The sequence below is a fragment of the Phoca vitulina genome, unplaced genomic scaffold (assembly GCF_004348235.1).
Source record: "Phoca vitulina isolate PV1807 unplaced genomic scaffold, GSC_HSeal_1.0 scaffold117, whole genome shotgun sequence".
NCBI classification, from domain to species: Eukaryota; Metazoa; Chordata; class Mammalia; order Carnivora; family Phocidae; genus Phoca; species Phoca vitulina.
This window is the reverse complement of record NW_022589820.1, coordinates 369,645-389,968: the sequence shown is the minus strand read 5'-3', so window position 1 is coordinate 389,968 and position 20,324 is coordinate 369,645. Positions and strand designations below refer to the sequence as shown.

Below are 20,324 nucleotides of genomic sequence, written 5' to 3'. Positions count from 1 at the left end.
TTTGGACCAGGGAAGTGATGGAGGTGATAGTGCTGATGAGAAATGGCTGGACTTTATGTGAGTATACGTATATTATTTTTTTAGATACAGTTTACATGTTATTTCATGTAATAATTATATATTGTAATTATATAAAATATGTAAATTATATATATTTAAGTATACTTTACATAGGGAAATGCACAGTTTGTATACAATTTGATGAATTTTGGCAAACAAATACACTCTCTAACTCATTCCCAACCCAAGATACGAACGTTTGCACCTCTCTAGAAAGTTTGAGTTACAGACATATTGTGAAGGTAGAGTCACCAGGGTAGAATGTGGGATGTGAGATGGGCTGGCTCCCAGGTGAAGAGCAGAGTTGTCATCCACTGAGATCAGTAAGAGAATAGAGCAGAGAGGAAGAGCAAGGATTCAGTTAGAGGGGGTGGGCCAAATGAGGCCATCACACAGGGCTTCCCCTCAGGATCCCCTTTGATAAATGGCTTCTTCACCTTCTCCCTTTTGAAAACACTAGAGCTCCATTCTAGAGCTATTGTTTTTGTTCTTGTTTTTGTTTTTTTTAAGATTTTATTTATTTATTCATAAGAGAGAGAGAGAGAGGCAGAGGGAGAAGCAGGCTCCCCGCTGAGCAGGGAGCCCGATGCGGGACTCGATCCCAGGACCCTGGGATCATGACCTGAGCCGAAGGCAGATGCAACCAACTGAGCCACCCAGGTGCCCTAGAGCTATTGTTAAGGAATAGTACAAACACCTACATTTTTGGCTAGAGACAATCGCCATGTATAATTATACTAGGATACATCTTATAGTGTATGAGTGATCTGGATAATGAAGCATTTTGTACATAAAATTATTTTTCTTATTATCACAGTAATACCTGTTCAATTTAGGAGAAGTTAGAAAATGCTAAAACTTTATATGGTCTTTGAGACCATTTGGGAAAAAAATAAATGGATAACTTGGTGCTTTTAAAAAAACCCACACACATTTTATTTAGTGTACATATCACAATGTAAAAGTATCTGCATTCTTTAAGACCTTAGCCAAATCCCTGATACCGTAGCAAATTCAGTGTTTTTATTGTATAGCCTCCCTTCGGACCTTGGATTACACATATAACTGGAATAGCTAAAATGTTGCTTTGCATTTTCTGCTTAAATAATACTGTAGGTTTGTTATTTTCTTTTTTTTTTTTAATATTTTATTTATTTATTTGATAGAGACACAGCGAGAGAGGGAACACAAGCAGGGGGAGTGGGAGAGGGAGAAGCAGGCTTCCCACTGAGCAGGGAGCCCAACGCGGGGCTGGAGCCCAACGCGGGGCTCAGTCCCAGGACCCTGGGATCATGACCTGAGCCGAAGGCAGACACTTAACGACTGAGCCACCCAGGCACCCCTCCCTTTTTTTAAATTGAAGTATTGTATATAGCATTAATGTTTCAGGTGTACAACATCATGATTCCATATTTGTATATATCACAAAATAATCACCACAGTAAGTCTAGTTAACATCCATCACTGTACATAGTTACAGAATTTTTTTTCTTGAGATGAAAGCTTTTAAAATTTACTCTCTTAGCAACTTTCAAGTATGGGATACAGTATTATTAACTGTAGTGTTATTTTCTTAATTGTTAAACAGCTAACAGATTCCCCACCCCCATAGAAGTGTTGTTTTTAATTGCTCTTAATTTTTGAATGAAACTGTATAGAAGAGATGATTATGTTTAGAGAAATCCATTTTGTGGATAACTTTTAAGGAATATCTCTGTTCTGCAAAAGTAAAGGAGAAAAAAGTATGAAGAAATAGTCGCTGTTACCAAAACTTCCTAGATTATGCATTGGCAAATGCTGCAGGAGAAGTGATTAAGATTCATAACTGATATACCTGTAACTTTCTTTTTACTTTAGTTTGTGGCAACACACACACACACACACCCAAAACGGTTGCATGATTGCTACAGCTTCCTTCCTGTGCTGTGTTTTGAATCTCTCAGCCACCTGATACCTATGAGATGTCATCATGGTAGTGCTTACCTAAGGAGACCCGAGAAGTTTTTGTGGTTGAAAGTGGTAGACATAACAGCAGCAGATGGCTTTGTGAGCCAGCCAAGGCCATGCTTCCAACTTGCAGGTGCTTGGTGACATCTGAGTCCTCACTTGAGGAGATGAGGAGCCTGCCTTTCAAAGATTGGGATGCTAATGACACTGAAGGTGTTTTTGAATTTTGGGCCTCTGCTGCAGTCTTTCTCCAGCCATTAACAATAAGTACTTATTGAGTGCCTACTGGTACTCTTGAGTCACCCTGGTACCTAGAGCTGTGGCTTGACTCCAGGTACCACAGTGACTCTGTGACTAAAACAGACAAAAATTGCTGAGCTCCTGGAATTTACATTCTGGTGGTTGGGGTGGACAGACATGCAATAAAGGAAATTATACAGTATGTAAGAAATTGCTAAGAAAAAAGTAGATGAGAATTGGGATTGGTTGTGCCAAGTTGAGGAAGTAGTACTTTCAGGTAGGGTGGTAAGGGCAGGCCTCAATGAGAGGGTGTCATTTGAGCAAAGACTAAAAGGAGATGAGAGAGGTATGTGTGTGTCTGGGAAGGAACCAGTTCAGGGCACTGGATGGAAACACTCCTGTGCAGTCTAGGAACAAAGGGAAGGCCAGGGCATGGGGCCAGTGATTGGCGGAGGAGGCAGAAGATGGAGGCCAGAAAAGTCATGGGTGGGACCGTTGTGCTGCGCCTCTTGGCTTCCCCTGTCCCAGGCATGATCTTTGCTGATGGGGAGCAGGTTTGGGCCGGAAGATCCAGAGTTCCGTTGTGGAGAAGTTGAAGATGAAATGTCTGTAGATAGCTGGATAGAGGAGCAAGCTGCACATTAGAGTGCTTAGGTGCAAGTCTCTCCAGAGAGATGACTGGTTGTAGATTTGCATGTTATCACCTGCATAAGGAGTCAGTTTTATTGATAGCCACGGATGTTTTGGTATTTGCCTTTATTTTATATTACTACACACGGACATATTTAAAAACATCATATATGTGTGTGTATTTATTTTCTTATTATTGAGAAAGTTGTAGATTACCACACAGGCTAATGAAACAATACTAAGAGATTCTTTGTACTCTTTTCCCAGTTTCTCCCACTGGTAACATTTTATAAAACAGCAATATAATATCACATTGACATTGATATTGACACAATTCAACTGTCTTATTCAGACTTCTCCACTTGTATTTGTACTCACTTGTGTTTGGATAGGTGTTTAGGGTTTTGTTTGGTTGTTGTTGTGTTTTTTGTGGTTTTTTTTTTAAGATTTTATTTGTTTGAGAAAGAGAGCAGGAGGAGGAGCAGAGGAAGAGGGACAAGCAGACTTCGTGCTTAGCCCAGAGCCCGAAGCAGGGCTTGATCCGAGGACCCTGAGATCAGGACCTAAGCCAAAATCAAGAGTCAGTGGCTTAACTGACAGCCACGCAGGCGCCCCCAGGTGTTTAGTTCTATACAGTTTTTCACCTGTGTAGGTTCATGTATCCACCACCACAGTCAAGACACTGAGCAGTTATAATTAATACCTTTTATAGCCCTTCCACACCCCTGTACCTTATAGATAGGTAGGTAGGTAGGTGGGTAGAGTTATAGAGATATATATAGATAGATTGGTTTGGTTTTCGTTAGCATTTTTTTAAGTTGTGGTAAAATACACTTAACAAAATTTACCATCTTAACCATCTTTAAAGTGTATAATTCAGTAGTGTTATGTATGTTCACACTGTTGTGGAACCAATCTCCATAACTTAGTCATTTTGTAAAACTAAGACTATATACACATTAAGCGACAAGTCCCCATTCTCCCTACCTCCAGCCCCTGGCAGCCACCACTCTACTTTCTGTCTTTATAAATTTGACTGCTCTACAGACCTCATATAAGTGGCATCATATATCATTTGTGAATAGCTTATGTTAATTATAACATTTTCAGGGTTCATCCATGTTGTAGAGTGCATCAGAATCTCCTTCCTTTTTAAGGCTGAATGATATTCTGTTGTATGTATATACCACAGTTTGCTTATCCATGCATCTGTCAATGGACACTTACATTGCTTCTACCTCTTGGCTGTTCTGACTAATGCTGCTATGAACACGGGTGTACAATATCTCTTCAAAACCTTGCTTTCAATTCTTTTGGATATATACCCAGAAGTGGAATTGCTGGATTACGGGTAATTCTATTTTTAATTTTTTAAGGAATGCCCATACTATTTTGATAGTGGCTGTACCATTTTACATTCCTACCAGCAATGCACAGAATTCCATTTTCTCCACATCCTTACCAGCACTTGTTATTCTCTCTCTCTCTTTTTTCTAATAGTAGCCAACCTAATAGATGTAAGGTGATAATCTCATTCTGATTTGCATTTTTGTGGTAGCTAATGATGTTGAGCATCTTTTTATATGCTTGTTGGCTATTTGTATATCTTCTCTGGAGAAATGTCTGTTCAAGTCCTTTGCCTGTTTTTGAATGGGTTTTTCTGTTTTCTCTCATTGAGTTTTAGGAGTTCTCTGTATTTCAGGATATTAATCTTTCATCATATATGTGGATTACAATATTTTCTCCTGTTTTGTGGGTTGCCTTTTTATTCTGTTGATAGTGCCCTTTGGTGGGCAAAAGTTTTTAATTTCCAAGAAGCCCAATTTGTCTATTTTTTCCTCTTAATGCCTGTGTCTTTGGTATCATATCTAAGAAATCATTGCCAAATCCAGTGTCGTTAAACTTTCCCCCATGTTCTCTTGAGTTTTATAATGTTAGGTTTCACATTTGGATCCTTGATCCATTTTGAGTTAAATCCTTATATGGTGTAAGGATCTAGCTTCATTCTTTTGCATGCAGATGTTCATTTTTTCCAGCACCATTTGTTGACGAAACTGTCCTTTTCCCATGGACTGGTCTTGGTGCCCTTGTCAAAAATCACTTGACCACATATGCAAGGGTTTATTTCTGTGCTCTCTATTCTGCTATGCTGGTCTCTGTGTCTGTCTTCATGCCAGTAACACTGTTTTGATTACTGTAGCTTCGTAGTCAGTTTTGAGATCAGGAAGTGTAAGACTCCAACTTTGTTCTTTTTTTTTTTTTTTTTTAAGATTTTTATTTATTTGACAGAGACACAGCGAGAGAGGGAACACAAGCAGGGGGAGTGGGAGAGGGAGAAGCAGGCTTCCTGCTGAGCAGGGACCCCGATGTGGGGCTCGATCCCAGGACCCTGGGATCATGACCCGAGCTGAAGGCAGACGCCCAACTACTGAGCCACCCAGGTGCCCCTCCAACTTTGTTCTTTTCCAAGATTCTTTTAGCTATTCGGGGTCCTGTGAGATTCCATAAGAATTTATAGGATGGGTTTTTCTATTTCTGCAAAAAATGTCATTGCCAGTTTTTGTTTTGTTTTGTTTTGTTTTTTTCAAGTGAACACAGGGCTGGAACTCACAATCCTGAGATAAAGATTCACACACTCCGTACTGATTGAGCCAGCCAAGCTCCCCTATCATTGCAGTTTTGATAGGGATTGCATTAAATCTGTAGAGCTTTGGGTATTATTGACATCTTAACAGTATTAAGTCTTCCAGTTCCTGAACACAGGATGTTTTTCCATTTATTTGTGTCTTTAATTTCTTTCAGCGCTGTTTTCTAGTCTTCAGTGTACATTCAAACATTTCCCCGTGTTTCATTTTTAGTTACAGATTTACCAAAATTTGTTAAAACCAGGTATTAATGGGCTGTATAGGAGAAGTGTTTCCAGGAGCAATGTGCAGTGGGCAAAGGCCTCAACTTCCCCTAAGCTTCCATTCCAGCAGTACGTGCTCATGTATGTTCCAGTTGGATCTGCCCAGTGAGCTGTCAGAGCATAAACGCCCAAAGACAGGAGCCCAAACCAAAGATCTGAAGGCCACCGAGAGGGCCAGCTATTCTCATTTGGGCCCTCCCTGCTTCTCTCTGGCCAGTGCTGTCTGTTCGGACTTTAAGTTCCACATTTGGGCCTCCTCCAGGAGTCTTTTCCCCTGATGCCAGGGAGGAAGATTCTGTCTGACCACGCTCTGTGAAAATCCAGTTTCTGTACCTTACTCTTTATTCCTGCCAGATGGAGAGCATTCATGCTGCAGTTGTCAGATCAGCAACCCCCAGGCAGGGAACAGTGGCCAACTGTTGTAGCTCTGTGGAGAGAGTGACAACAGGGTGCTGTGTGTGGTCTGAGGAGGGGTACAAGACAATGTCCAGGAGGGGTGACCTGGAAGCAGAGCCCCAAGGAGAATGGGCTTTGGTGGGTGTGCAGGGAGAACATGCTGGCCACTGTCATTCAAAGGATGTGAGATTGCCTGGCAGCTCTAGGGCCCCAGGAGGGGATTAATTTCTCTTTTGTCTCTGTTTAAAAAAAAAAAAAATTAAGACTTTATTTATTTAAAAAACAAAAGATTTTATTTATTTATTTATTTATTTATTTGACAGAGAGAGAGAGCACAAGCAGGGGAAGGGGCAGAGGGAAAGGGAGAAGCAGGCTCCCCACTGAGCAGGAAGCCTGATGCAGGGCTTGATCCCAGGACCCTGAGATCATGACCTGAGCCACCCAGGCACCCCTTGTTTCTGTTTTTGTACAAAGAAAGATGGAATGCAGGAAGCAGTTAGGAATTCATATTTAACATTGTGCCACAGGAAAAGTTCTCTAACTAGTCAGGCCATAGATCCTTTTCCTCAGCTCCACCTCAGAGAGCCCTTTAGAAAAAGGAGGTCTGTTCCTACTGAGGGAATGTGAATCACTGTATTCCTTGGACCACAGAGTCTAGTGCTGGAAGGAGGTAGGGAGCTGATACCATGCTGGTGGCTTTGTGTAGGTACATTACAATATTTCATCGACTCTGTGGCCCATCTCTACAAAAGGAAATATGGTGCCCATTACCCCAGTCACACCTTTTACCAAAGCACATCGTGATCTAGGAAACGTTCACATGTGAAATGTGTGCATCTTTGAAGCAATGTGGCTCAGCATCTTGATCTCTCTCAGAAGGTGCTTGTAAGGGTGACTGTGACTTCCACACCATTCAGATTAGGAAACTGGTGTTTGGAGGCATTCAGTAATTTACTCAAGGCTGCATAGTTGTTAAGCGTCAGGGCTGAGAATTCCACCCACGCTTGTTCATTGTTCAAACCCAGGCCTGTTCCCAGCCCTCGTTTCTGCCTTCCCCTGGAGCCTTGAGGCCCTCTCTGGTCTTAGCAAAAGCCCATGCTCCACACAGCTATGTGGAGCTGAAATGTGAGTCTGACTTTAGCGTTCCCTTGCTTCAGAGGTAGCTGTAGAGGAAGGTCTGCATTCCTCAGTGGTGTCTTGCTGGGCCCTACCTATCCTCTGAGCCTCCTCTCTCCACACACTCTGCAGCAGCTTGTCAGGATTCTTCTATGCCATGTCCCCTCTGCCTGAAATTCCCTTCCCTACTCTTCTGGCTGATCCTCCTCAGCCTTTGGGACTCAAAGTGATTTCTATAGGAAGCCCAGGCTGAGTTAGATAGCTTTCCATTTGTGCAGACACCCATCACTGGGAGCATCCTAAGGGCAGGGCTGAGCCTTTCGTAGCTTTACTTTTCCTCTGCTTAGTCCCATAGCAGGCTCATAGACAACCACCAAGGTGGATGGATGAGAAAACATCTCATTGATGCTGTGAGTGGGTGTGGTGGGGAAGACTTGGGCTGTGATGGGTACCTGTGCAGCAGAGCCCCTCTGCTCACCTACCTAGGCTCAGCTATGTGTGCTCTTGGGGAGTCAGGTTTGTCTTTTATTTGCATGTAAGTCATTTTGATGTGCTTCCTGAGGGGGCATATAATACAATATCTCACAGACTTAAGGAACTGAAAAGCACTCTTATGGCCAGGTGAATGCTCTTCTCTCCCCCCCCCCCCCCCCATTGGCGTTCTCAAGACTGATGCTGAGTCAGCTAGAACTTTTTTGGTGAAAATGACAGATATGCAACTCCAGTTGCCTTAGGCAGAAAAGTGAATGAATTAGCATAACAAACTACCCCAAAACTTGCTGGTTTAAAACAATAGCTGTTTTATTATTTGTTTGTGATTGTGAAACCTGGCCAGGCTCAGCAGGGACAGCTCATCTTATTTCTGCACTGAATCTGCTGGGATGGCTCGAGCAGTTTGGGGCCAGAAGAGTTCACCCTGGGTCCTGTGTCAGGACCCTGATTCTCACTGTTGTCTGGATTCTTTGACCCTTCTTCTGTGGCCAGCTTGGGGGGGGTTGTCTCAGCACAGTGGTCTCAGGGTACTTGGACTTCTTACATGGCAACCACCTGGCCAAAGGAACCAGACAAATGCCACAGGGCTCTGGCTTCCTCCAGAGAGCAAAAGTTGAACTGCGGACCTTCTTTAGGCTTCATCTCAGAACTGGAGCAGTGTTACTTCAGTCACATTCTGTTACTTAAAACAGATCACAGAGCCAACCCAAATTCAAGGAAAGGGAAGCACACAAGGGCAGGAGTCCTGAGAGATGGTTCCAGGTAGCAGTCACCCCAGGCCTGTGGGACTGAGGTGTCCAGGGTGATCGATGCTCAGTATAGCAAGTCCAAGGCCAAGTCCAGGTCATTAGGACTAGTTGTGCATGTGTGCATAGCTCTCGCTCTCCCTCTGACTCCCTACTTCACCTTTCACCTGTGGGCTTTGAATTAGTTCCCTCCAGGCAGTATCATCCGAGCCCTCCCAGCCATCTCCAGGCATGTCCCCTCCCAGCTTCACCTGGAGGGGCAGCACATTACATACTTAAAGCTCAGGCTCTGGGGGAGGCAGCTGTGTGGCCTTGGGCAACTTTCCTAACTTGTGTGCCTCAGTTTCCCCCTCTGTCAAATGAGGATGTCAAAACTATCCACTTCACGGGGCAGTGTGAGATTTAGAGAATACCCTGGGCTGTGCTGCCTGCATGGCTTGAGGGGGCACATCAGATGCTCAGTAGAACATGTCATGGGCTGGGAAGAAGAGTTACACAGGGCTTACCCCACTGTGGCTCTGCCTCTCCTGAAAGGAATAGCAGGCTAGCACCTACAAGGACCTCCCGGGAAGGTCCTGAGTGGAGATGGCAGGCACTGATGCGGTTGAGACTCCCTGTCTCTGTCCTCACCATACTTGGAGACGTCTGCTCTTCTGAATCTCACAAGGCTCTTAGTGGTGCTAATTGGTTGCCTTCCTCTGGTGTCTGGCAGGACACTGAACCTCAGTCTCAGCACTAGATGCCATGGTCTGCACAGCTCAAGCCTGGGCCCAGAGCCCTAATTGTCCTTTCTTTTTTCTTGAGGCTTCCCTGTCAGACACTTGTCATGGCCCAGATGGTCAAGAAACCCACCTTCTTGCTACTGCTTCCCTCCCAGGTCCTCAGCCTCTGGGAAAGTATGGCACATTCTCAGCAGCAGCATGTCAGGCTCTCTGGCTTAATACACATGGCAACCACCTGACCTAGGAAGGGCGTGACATGCCGGTGTAGGTCTGAGTGCAGAGGCACAGGAACACCAGTTTGAAAACTTCCAGTCCTTCTTACCCTGTTCTCAGTACCTGCCTTTTACCTACTGTACATAGTTTTCTGGATTCTTCTCTTGAGGATGAAGATGGGGCTAATTAGTGTCTGCCCATCTGGACTATGGAAGAAGAATAGCAATAGCTCTCTCTCCTTGGGTCCTTGTAAGTGCGCTCCACTGCTGGTTCTGGCTCCGGCTCCTTCAAAGCTACATAGAGTGCCAAGCTGTGTTGGGGCTTGTCCTGGGAATCCTTGGAGTGAAAACTCAGAGCAGACCAGGGCTGAATTTCCTGTATGTTTGTGCTCCAGGAAGGCAATCAGTAGCGACTTGGCTGAACTTGACCTGTCACTGTAGAGCTCTGGCTCTTAGATGTGGACCTGGAGATAACTGAGGGTCTCAAAGACCTGGCTAGAGCTGCCAGCATGACAGGGTCCTGCTGCAGCAGCCTTTGTTGTTTTGGATTTCAGTAAGTAGTAGAGATGAAATAATATGAGATGTGATTTCCAACCTCCCTAGGGTTTCTGCTTGTTCTTTGAGACAAAATTAGGGCCCTTGCATTTGGCACACCTGCTTGCTGGTGGCCTTACATAGCTGTTTCCCCCTACTGTGTAATGACAAGAAGGAGAGCACATTTCCTGTTGTCTTGTGGAAGCTCAGGCTCAGTTTGCCTCTTAGGGGTATGGCTCTGTGGAAGAAGATAAAGTGAGCTGTCTATTCCTTGGGGCCCATGCTGGCCATTGCCTTTTTTGGGTACCAATATTTGATTTTCCATACTTGGACAGTAACCCTGGCAGGACTTTCAGCTGTTAGGCACCACGGCCTGCCCCTGCCCCACCCTACCCTGTCTGTACTTGCCATCCTGTGATTCTAGAGCTGGTAACCCTCCTTCTGGTGTCCATGCCAACTCCTCTTGGGTAATGGAGACAGAGCATCCTCAACCAAGAGACTCCTTGGCAACAGTACCTTGTCTGTATTAGCGATTGCTGATGTTCAGTGTATTGTCATGCCTCTAATTTGTCACTGAATAAATGTTACTGAGCCACCACTCAGCAGGCCTGTGCTAGAAGCTGAGGATGTGGTGATAAACTCGACAACAATTGACATGCCACTCTTAGCGTGGAAGCAGACTGGTTAGCCACAGAGCCCAGGGCCCAGGAATACTTCCAGTCTTCTGGGTTTCAATTTGTCATGACTCCTTTGCCAGTCTGGTCCACCAAGCTAGCCATATAGCTTCACGGGGTCTTGGTGTGGGTCTGCATCCTGTGGGGACTCCAGGAGCTAGTAGCTACAGTTCTTCCCACTATAGGGACTGAACATCCAGTTGAAGAGAGCACATCCTGTGGCGGAAGTTCAGCCATATGAAATGCCGAGAAGGCTGACTCTTCACAAACTTTGATGCAGTACAAATACACAGGAGGGCTTTTAGAAACAGAAGCATGAGGGAAGTGATACCTGTGGTCGAAGTCAGCTCCTGGTCCTACCCAGCTGTCAGACAGCAAGGCAGAAAGGCCAGGATGCTTGTGTCCAGGCTGCCAGCCAAGTGCAGGTCCATGGGATGGAGAGGTGGCTGAAGATGTAGCCACTGTGACCTAGAGCTGTTGTTGTTAACAACTCATAACCTTTACAAATGTGTGTCCCCAGAAAGTGGCCAGCTCCTATCCGTTGGACCTCTCTGCAAATGCTCAAGCGACCTATGGACTCAGTTGTGCTAGTGACAGAATGCTTTGTCCTCCTTTGAGACTCAGCTATTTAATGTCACTTGGAGAATCTTTCAGCAGTTTATACTTTAACTAAAACTGTTAGATCATTCCATTCTTAGAAGAGGTAATTTATCAGCAGCCTATTATATTTTCCTAGGAGCAGTGATTAGGGATAGTACTCAACTAATCACTGTTTCAAATTTTTTGACTTTGTTGCTATCCTCCAGTGAATATAAGCCAAGATAGATGTTGTGTGTTTTTTTTTTCCTTTGTTTCCAGGCAAGCCAATTTTTTCAGTTGATATTCACCCTGACGGGACCAAATTCGCAACTGGAGGACAAGGTATGTTCACAGAGTAACAGAGGGAGCACTCACAGTCCTGACACCTTGCTCTGCTTCTCCTGGTTGCCCACTGAGCTGAAGATAGAATATATTTGTTTTTCAGTATGGATATGACTCCATTTAAAATGTACAATTATAATCTGTTATCTGAACAGGTTAAATCAAAATCCTTTTTTGGTTCTAGTGTGTTTGCTCCATATAAACATTTTGGTAGTGGGTGTACCTTTCTAATTTCTATTCATTGGGTTAATATTAAAATCAGTTTTCATCTCCAAGTCCCAGCTTATTGAACATGGAGAGTGACAGGTGGTCCTTTGGATAGATCCCCAGCCCCAGAGGTTGAGGTTGGGTCTTCATCTTCGTTCTGGCAGTACTTTCTCATCTGAAAAAGGGGAAGAGGTGGTTAAACTAAACTACGGAGTTAGTCGTATAGTTATTAGGCCCATTTTCTGGGCTCAGAGGAATTCAGCTAAGATAAAGAAGAAGTATGCTGTGGGCAAGTAAAAATGCCCATGCCATTTGAAAATACGGTCCATAGTGTTATTACTGTGCTTCATCCAGTGTTACAGTGTCCCAATAACAGCCCTACTTGGAAAGACAGTCATTTTTCAGACCAGGACACCAAGATGTATATATATGGTGGCACAAGGTAGCATTCCCACAAATCTCAGCCCCCGACAGCTTCACTCTAGAGCAGCGTCTTCCTCTGGCCAAGGCCTCCCTGGACAGCACCTGCAGAGTGCCTCTGTGAGTTCCAGGACCTCAGGCCAGGTGCTGCAGGGTGGGTTGTCTATGGGCTTCCTGCTGCAGGGGTATGCAGGGAGCCCATGGTCTCCTTCTGGCACATCGTGGACTGCACCCAGAAGGTACCCACTGATGTCATCTACGACCACTGGACTAAGCTGGGGGACAGGGTTTTTTCCTCATCCATAAGAAGAGGCATACCTTCCCACCCTTCTCAGTATATAGTAAGGTCAAGAAGAGCTGTTTAGGAAATATTTTTATATACTGGCCAATAGGCAATTTCAGGTATGCCTTATGATAATTCTGACATGTCCATTTGTAGGCATTTATTGGTTTTTGCTCCTCTATAATAGTTAAATGAGGGGCCAGACTTTCATTAGTTATCAGTAAATGGAAAGCTTAGAATGAAAAATCATTGCAAAAAAAAAAAAAAAAAGAAAAAGAAAAATCATTGCCAAAATGCATAGATAAATTTTTTAGCAGAGTATTACATAACCTTATGACCCCAGGATCCCTAAATGCCCTCTTTTGATTGATCTCCCATCTGTAGGTGATGGCAAAGGGTAGATAAGAAGGGAATGAGCCTTTTTTCCTATCTTTAGTGCACATTTCATTTAGACTTGGGTCTCAAAGCATCCAGTCAGCTCTGGGAGCAACCCTGGACTCTAGGCAGCACCTGGAAAGGGATCAAAGTACTGGCGTGGATGTGCTGTTGCCCTTGGTTGCTAGGGTTCCTGTGCATAAACCTGAAAGGGCCCTGGGACATCAGCTTTTCCAGCTCTTCAACTTACAGATGAGGAGTCTGGGTCCTGGGCAGAGATGAGGACCTTCTAGGGGCTCCTGAGGGATCTGTGTTAGAGGACAGACTAGAGCTCGGTCCAGAGTTCTTTTCAAAGTCAGGTTGGCTTCTCTGTACTCCTAAATCCACATGCTTTTTGATCCCCATCAGCGCTTATCTTTCTTCATTTCTATTCTATAAGTTAAATTAGTAATGCAAATTTAGTCTCCTCCAATCTAGTCCATTATGGTTTATGAAAGCTAAGTGAGGATTATGTCTCAGAGTTAATACCAAATTTCTACTTCTTGCACATTGAATTATTTCTGCTCCTTCATTCCAGGACAGGATTCTGGGAAGGTTGTGATCTGGAATATGTCTCCAGTCCTCCAGGAGGATGACGAGAAGGATGAAAATATTCCCAAGATGCTTTGCCAGATGGACAATCACTTAGGTATTACAGAGTGGCCCTTTGCAGGCTTTGCGTGTTGGCAGAGTGCCCAAGGTTAGCACATGTGTTTGTAATTAGAAAGATAAGGCCCCGTGCGGCGGTAACTCCCCTCGGCCTGCTGTCTGAAGGCACAGATGTTGGCTGCACACCTGGGTGAGTTATTCGGCAGAAGACTCGGCCCGCCCACAGAACCATCTTTGGACAGTCTGCAGGTACCTCTGGTGATTTCCTGCTCATGAGTCGTTACTGCCTGATTCCATGGGGCTTTGGGGCCAGCGACCTGGAAGCAGTAGGGTTCTGGGGAAGGGTGTTTTAAAGACAACTCACCAAAATGTCTCAGAATTGCCACTGTGTCACTCTGAGGCCCTCTGCCAGGATCCTTTTGATGGTCGGACAGTGTTGTGGTTTCCTTTCCTACATTTAGCGCCTTAGTTTCCTGCTTCTGAGCATCAGGGTGACTGTATCTGGCTCTGGTTTCCAACCTAGCTACCTCCCCTGAGATGCTCCATTAACAGCTATGTCCCCTTCCTTAGCTCTGTGTGTTCTTGCTCTCTCCCAGCGTGCCTCATTGCCCTCTGACCTGGAGCACAAGTCACTCACGGGTCATGTGTGGGCTACAGCTTGGACAGTGTCCCTTTTATTGCAGGGTTCCCAAAGGCCAAGCTGTGAGTGCTCCCAGAGGCTCTAACCCATCGGGGGCCTAGGAGGCATTTCTGCTGGTCTTAATTTATAAGTGCAGAACCAGTCAACCTGCAGTGTTGACAAGTTTGGAAAATCTAAATTTAAAAGGGCTACAGATGGGATGAAGTCAGAGTTTTATGCTCTAGCAAGCTGCTCCCCTGAAAGTTTTGGGAAGGGCATTTCAGCCTTTTTAGTACATGCCCTCATTTCAAGAATCCTCCCTGCCCAGAAACACATCTCATTATGAGATAGCCCTTTTGAAATAATGAGATTTAGTTACCAGTTTTCATGGAAATCCACCTCCTGTTGATTGTTTCATCCAGCACTAACACTTCTCAGGTTATGTAGACTTTTCCCTTCCAAACTCTGTCCTGGTCATTTGTTATTACAGCACAAGTAGGATAGTATTTAATCTGAATTTTTCTTCTGGGACTCACCCACAGTGGATGCCTTGAATAGTTGAGAGAGAATAGGTTTTATGAACCCTTTGCATCTTGCCAGACTCTGCATAAAGCAAATGGGCGTGACTATTGGATTTTCATCACCCTATTTTTTTTTCTTCCCAGCATGTGTGAACTGTGTGCGGTGGTCAAACAGTGGGATGTATTTAGCTTCTGGGGGAGATGACAAACTGATTATGGTGTGGAAGCGGGCTACGTAAGCATCATTTTCCTTTCTTCACATTTTATTTTTAGAAGCTTCTTTGCTGGTCTTAATCACAGTCACCTTTCCCCACTCTGGCACTGAAGTCCCTAGAGCTCCAAACTTCCTGAGTAGCGGGAAGCACACATAGGCCAGGAGCAGCTGGGGCCTGACTAGGGCTTGGGGAGGCGACCCATCTGCCTGGAGACCTGCTCAGTCGCCCCCTCACAGGGCTGCAGGGTTTCTACCGGCAAAGCAGTATTAATCCTTTGCATTGCTGACATTGGTAGCTTTGTTTGTTTTGCTTTTCAAATGAAATTTCCCAACATACAGAATAGGTAAAAGTCAAAGTGCTCTGATGGAATCAGGGGTGGCGGGGGGAGGGGATCTGGATGGAGCCTACCCTCTTTGCCATTCACCTCATTCTCTGTCAGCCAGCCCCACCCTGGGACTCTAAGGAGCCCCCCCTTGAGAGTGCCTGCTCTGTACCCACAATGAACTAACTATCACCTAGAAAACTTTTTCTGTAATTCTAGGCAGAGTCTCTCAGGGTGGGTCCTGGGTCTCTGTTCCATGACCAGCTCCCCAGGTGACTCTGGGGGCTAGTCAGACTAGGGAACCAGACCCTTACCCCACTGCTTAGCCAGAGTGGACCTCCGTGTTCTTGCTTATGGCCATGCGAGCAGAGGCATGCTGTCTCCTTTGGCCCACTCAGTGAGCTCCTCTGTGAGTTTGTAAAGAGTACTGTGGGAGCAAAGTGTGTTAACAGAGGCTCTGTGCATCAGTGGTGTCAGCGCCACGTCCATGAGGACCTACTCGACTGCTTGCATGGCAGGAGCTAGTAGCCATGCTTTGAGTGCTTTGCAAGAGAGCTTTAAAAAGACTTTTGGCTTTGCTGCTTTAGTCAACATAGATAACACAGCAGATAATTTGGGAATCTGAAAATATATAAAAATCACCATCCAAAGAAAGCCATGGTTAATATTTTGGTATTTTTCATGTGTGTGTTTCTGATCCATTTTCCATGCATAGATGATACCCATTTACATGTATTTTTTTTCTTTACATAGTGGTGTCTGTCATATTGTATAGGATGTCCTGTGGCCTGCTTCTTTTACTTAATTATATATGGTGAACATTTCCCCACGCAGTGGACTGTCTCTTACCATGAGATTTGTGATGGCTATGTAGTATTTCATTAAGTGCATGGAACATACCTCACCTAATCAGCCCCTGTTGTTCAACAATTTGATGCTTTCCAGCCATTGTCTGGTTTTGCTTTGTTCTGTCTGCCATGATAAGCCATGCTGCAGTGAGCATCTCTGTGCAGTGCCTAGAGCATGCTTGGAGTGCCTTTCTGACTCCTCTTTCACACAGGTACATCGGCCCCAGCACCGTGTTTGGCTCCAGTGGTAAGCTTGCCAATGTGGAGCAGTGGCGATGTGTCTCTATCCTCCGGAGTCACTCAGGCGGTGAGTGGGGCTGCCTGTTGGGGTGGGCGGCCCTGGCAGCTGTCTGAGGTCAGCAGCAGCACCTCCATGGCCCCTGTGGACTGTTTTGGTCCTTAAAGCAGCCTTGTGTCTGGGCCGTCCCTCCCCATCACCATCGGTCACACCCTGCCTCTCCCTCAAGGTCTGTGTAGTCACTGTACCCACTGCCTGCCTCCAGCTGCACTCAGTGACCCCACTCCTGCCCTCATTGGGTATATGTTTATATCTTCAATGTAGAACTCCCCATGTTCTGCTGTTTATCCTGGTGAACTGAATCACTACCTTCATCAGTGGATCACTAAGTCCGTAAGCACACTTTATTTATTCCACAGAAACCAGCACACATGAAAAGGGGCCCAATGAAAAGTTTTTTACTTGACCTTGAGTATATTTGAAAAGTGTTTCATAGACTTGGAAAGGGGCACATCTTTACAGATTTGGACTGAAGAGGAGGAAGGTCAGTCAAGAGCAGTCAAAAGCCATGTGCTGTACACTCAGATTCCAGGGATGCTAGAGTGACTATACCGCAGAAAGCCTGTGGTCTAGCCCAAGAATGGCCTGAAGCATTTCCCAGACAGGGGGACAGCAGAAACCAGAAAGGCCTGGTGCACATGGTGGGTCAGCAGCATTTCACCACAGCTGGATCTTTACATACAAGGCAGGGAGCAGTACAGAGTGGAGCTGGCTGAGTGTCAGGGGCCAGGTCATGGAAGGTTTGTGTTCCCTGTTAATGAAGGTGGCCTTTATTGTGAAAGAGACAGGGAGCTTTTAAAAGCTTTGAGGTGTAAGAGGGAGATCATTCAGACAGGTAAAAAAGGAGCTTGTTTCAGTGGTTCAGATGAAAACTGCAAGGGCCTGAACCAGGCCTGGGATGATAATTGGGATGGAGGGGGAGACCGACTTGGGAAATTCTTAGGACAAAGCGGGGAGGGATGAAGGAGATTCCTAGCTGGTGCCTGCATAGCCAATGGTGTCCTCTCTTAGACCATAACGATAGTGGGCTTACAGGATGGACTCCAATTCAATGTGGGATGTGCTGAGTCTGGGAAGTGGGGGCAGGGAAGAATGTCACAAGACTTGGAATTGAGCCTGGAGCTCTGGGAGAAGATGGGGCAAGAGTGAGTGGTTTGGAAGGCATTGGCTGTAATCCGCTGACAGTTTATGCCCTGCAGGTACTCTACAGACACTTCAAAGGTAAACAGACCCACTTCTTGGTGACCATAGATTAAGTCCACATTTTTGAAAGCTGGCAGAGTAGCATTGTATAATTGTTGATAACCATAAAAATGTGTAACTTAACCTCACTTATTCACAGTTGCTCACAGCAGAGTCTAATTGGGCTCCTCCGGAACTTGGAGAAAGTGTCCATGCAGGTGTTCAAGTGTGTGGTGGGGCCTCAGTGAGGCCTTTGATGGGTTCCCTAACCTGAGACATGGGCTCAGCCATAACCTCAACTTCTTTCCAGGCGCACCATCCCAGTGCTCTCCTTTACTAGGCAAGTAGGGTTGCCCACTTTCAGCAGGGACACCCATTCCTTGTTCAATGGTCCTGATAGCAGTTATGAGCAGAACTCTTTAAGAAGAAAAACCAGTGAAAAAGCAGAAATAAATAAGTAGAAAGCACTGGGTCTTTGAAAGTGAAGTGTGGAAAACATATACTTGGCATATTTAATTGGTGGGGGAGGGGAGGAAGAAAAAAACCTAGATGAAATTAGAAGTAAAGGGTCTAGGAAAACATTTAACCTAGAGGGAAAAAATTATCACAGAGGACAGCATAATGTTTATTAAACTAAAAAATAATAATAATAATGCTAAAAGAAATAAAATTTTCTAGAAAATATAAATTTTCAGAATTGATACCATAAGGTTAGGAAAACTTACAGTAGTAACCAATGAAAAAATTGGAATCATCAGTAATGCTTCCTGATCCTAAGTTATTTTTTGGTTTGTTGATGCACTGTTTCAAGCTTTTAAGAAAAATTATTCCAGAATGTAGACCTATTTATTCTTCAAAGGAAGCTGTCACCCTGGGTTTCCAAAACCTAAAAAAATAACAGTAAAACAAAAGCTTAGATGAATATGAAAAAAAGATAGAAAAATCAGAAACATAATGCTTGTGAATTTGGTAACTTTTGAAAACAGTAATTCATTTTGACTAAATATGATTTATAATGGAAGAATTTTCTGTAAAGGGAATCTATTACTATAACAACATACTAGGAGGTTAAATAAGAAAAGACACTCGGGGCGCCTGGTTGGCTCAGTTGGTAGAGCATGTGACTCTTAATCTCAGGGTCGTGAGTTCAAGCCCCAAGATGAGCATGAAGCCTACTTTAAAACAAAACAAAACAACAACAACAATAAAACACAAAAAAACCAGTCATCTTAGGAGGTGTTCTGAAAGGAATATTAGATAATTTAGCCTCAGTTTTTAATAAAAATATTTTTTAAATGGCCGTAGGAAGCTATTTCCTTAACGTGAAATGTCTTTTTCAAACCGATGGCAAATATTACAGCACACAGCTATTAGAACTTAAAAAGCATTGAAAAGCACCTAGGGCTAATAATGAGTCATTGAGTTGGTCTCATATAAGAAAATTTTTAATTATTCATCTTTCACTAGTAATAGCCAATTAGAATATCTAATGATACAAAGAGACTCTTATACAGCAGGAAGAAAAACTGTAAATACTCAGGAATACTCTTACCAAGAAATGTATGAGATCTGTAAGACTTAAACCACAAACCTTTTTTGAGAGAGATAAAATGACCACTTCATAAATGGAAAGACCGAATAAAATAGACACTATTTTTTCCCAAATTCATTTAACAAATATTTATTGAGCACCTGGTATATTTTGGGTGCTCTTCTACCCCCAGGGAGTTTACATTCTTATAAGAGAGACAGACAACTAGTCACATCAGAAACTAGAAGATAAGTGCTGAGGAACAAAATGAGATGGGGTTTTCCAGGAGGCCTCACTGAGAAGGTGACATCCAAGAGGAGACCAGGTGGAGGTTAGGGGACAACTGTGTGCACATCCAAAGAGCTTTCCAGGCTGAAGGAATAGACGGGACAGTAGCTTTGGAGTGTGGATGTGTGCTTCGTGTGTTCACAGAACCACGTGAGGCTAGGACATGGCCACTGTGAGGGGCTCTTCTCTGAGTGAGATGGGAAGGCTCAGTAGGATTTTGAGTAGAGGAGTGAGGAGGCCTGTGGCAGCTGCCCAGACTACAGGCAGCACTGGAGAGACCACTGAGGAGGCTGCTGACATAATCTCGGTGAGAGACAGTGGACCTGGGTCATAGCGGTGGAAGTCAGGAGGAGCAGTGGTCAGATACAGAGTTCTTGGTGGATGGGATGTAGGGTGTGAAATAAGCAAAGGAATCAGGACGGTTTGGACTGTGGTCTGGTGGGTGTCAAGGATGCAGTTGCCATCACCTGATGGCAGGTGTGTAGGTGGGACAGAAATGTTTGCTGAGGGAAATGTTTAGAATTGGCTTTGGGGCATGTTTAGTTTGCATTGCCTAGCAGAGGTGTAAGTGACCCTGCTGCATAGGCATTTTGATATGTGAGAGTTGAGTACAGGGGAGAAGTACATGGGACTGGAGGCCAAGGGTGGAGGCTGGGTTTCGGAGGGTGATGAGAACCAGTGAAAGAGGCTGAGATGGAGAGGAGGCCAGTTAAGATAGTGGAGAGAGCGTTTGAAGGAGAAGCGATCGAGCAGTGTATCACATGTTGTCTTGAGGTCAGGTGAGGACTGAGGATATTGACCATTGGACTTGATGACATGGAGGCCTCCCATGGCCTTGGCTGGTGCCCATGGCCTTGGCTAGTGCTGTTCATGTTGGTGCAGTTGGGTGGAAGCCTCATTAGAGGGTCCTCAAGAAAGACCCAGGGGAGTACAGAGCTAGATTGAACCAGGCTGGGTTTTGTCAGGCAC

At 44.7% G+C, this 20,324-nt stretch overlaps 1 protein-coding gene across 4 annotated transcripts in view; it reads left to right on the top strand.

Moving 5' to 3' along the window:
• LOC116628296 (protein HIRA) overlaps positions 1 to 20,324 on the top strand; it is an 89,154-nt gene that overhangs the window by 6,871 nt on the left and 61,959 nt on the right. For 2 of the 4 annotated variants that reach the window (XM_032398530.1, XM_032398528.1), the window contains exons 2-5: positions 11,536 to 11,598; positions 13,461 to 13,571; positions 14,816 to 14,906; positions 16,269 to 16,363. In XM_032398530.1, the coding sequence (XP_032254421.1) occupies positions 11,536 to 11,598; positions 13,461 to 13,571; positions 14,816 to 14,906; positions 16,269 to 16,363 (360 nt within the window). Of the gene's footprint in view, positions 1 to 10,423; positions 11,599 to 13,460; positions 13,781 to 14,815; positions 14,907 to 16,268; positions 16,364 to 20,324 lie in introns of those variants that run through there. The other 2 variants (XM_032398531.1, XM_032398529.1) reach the window with 1 other exon arrangement.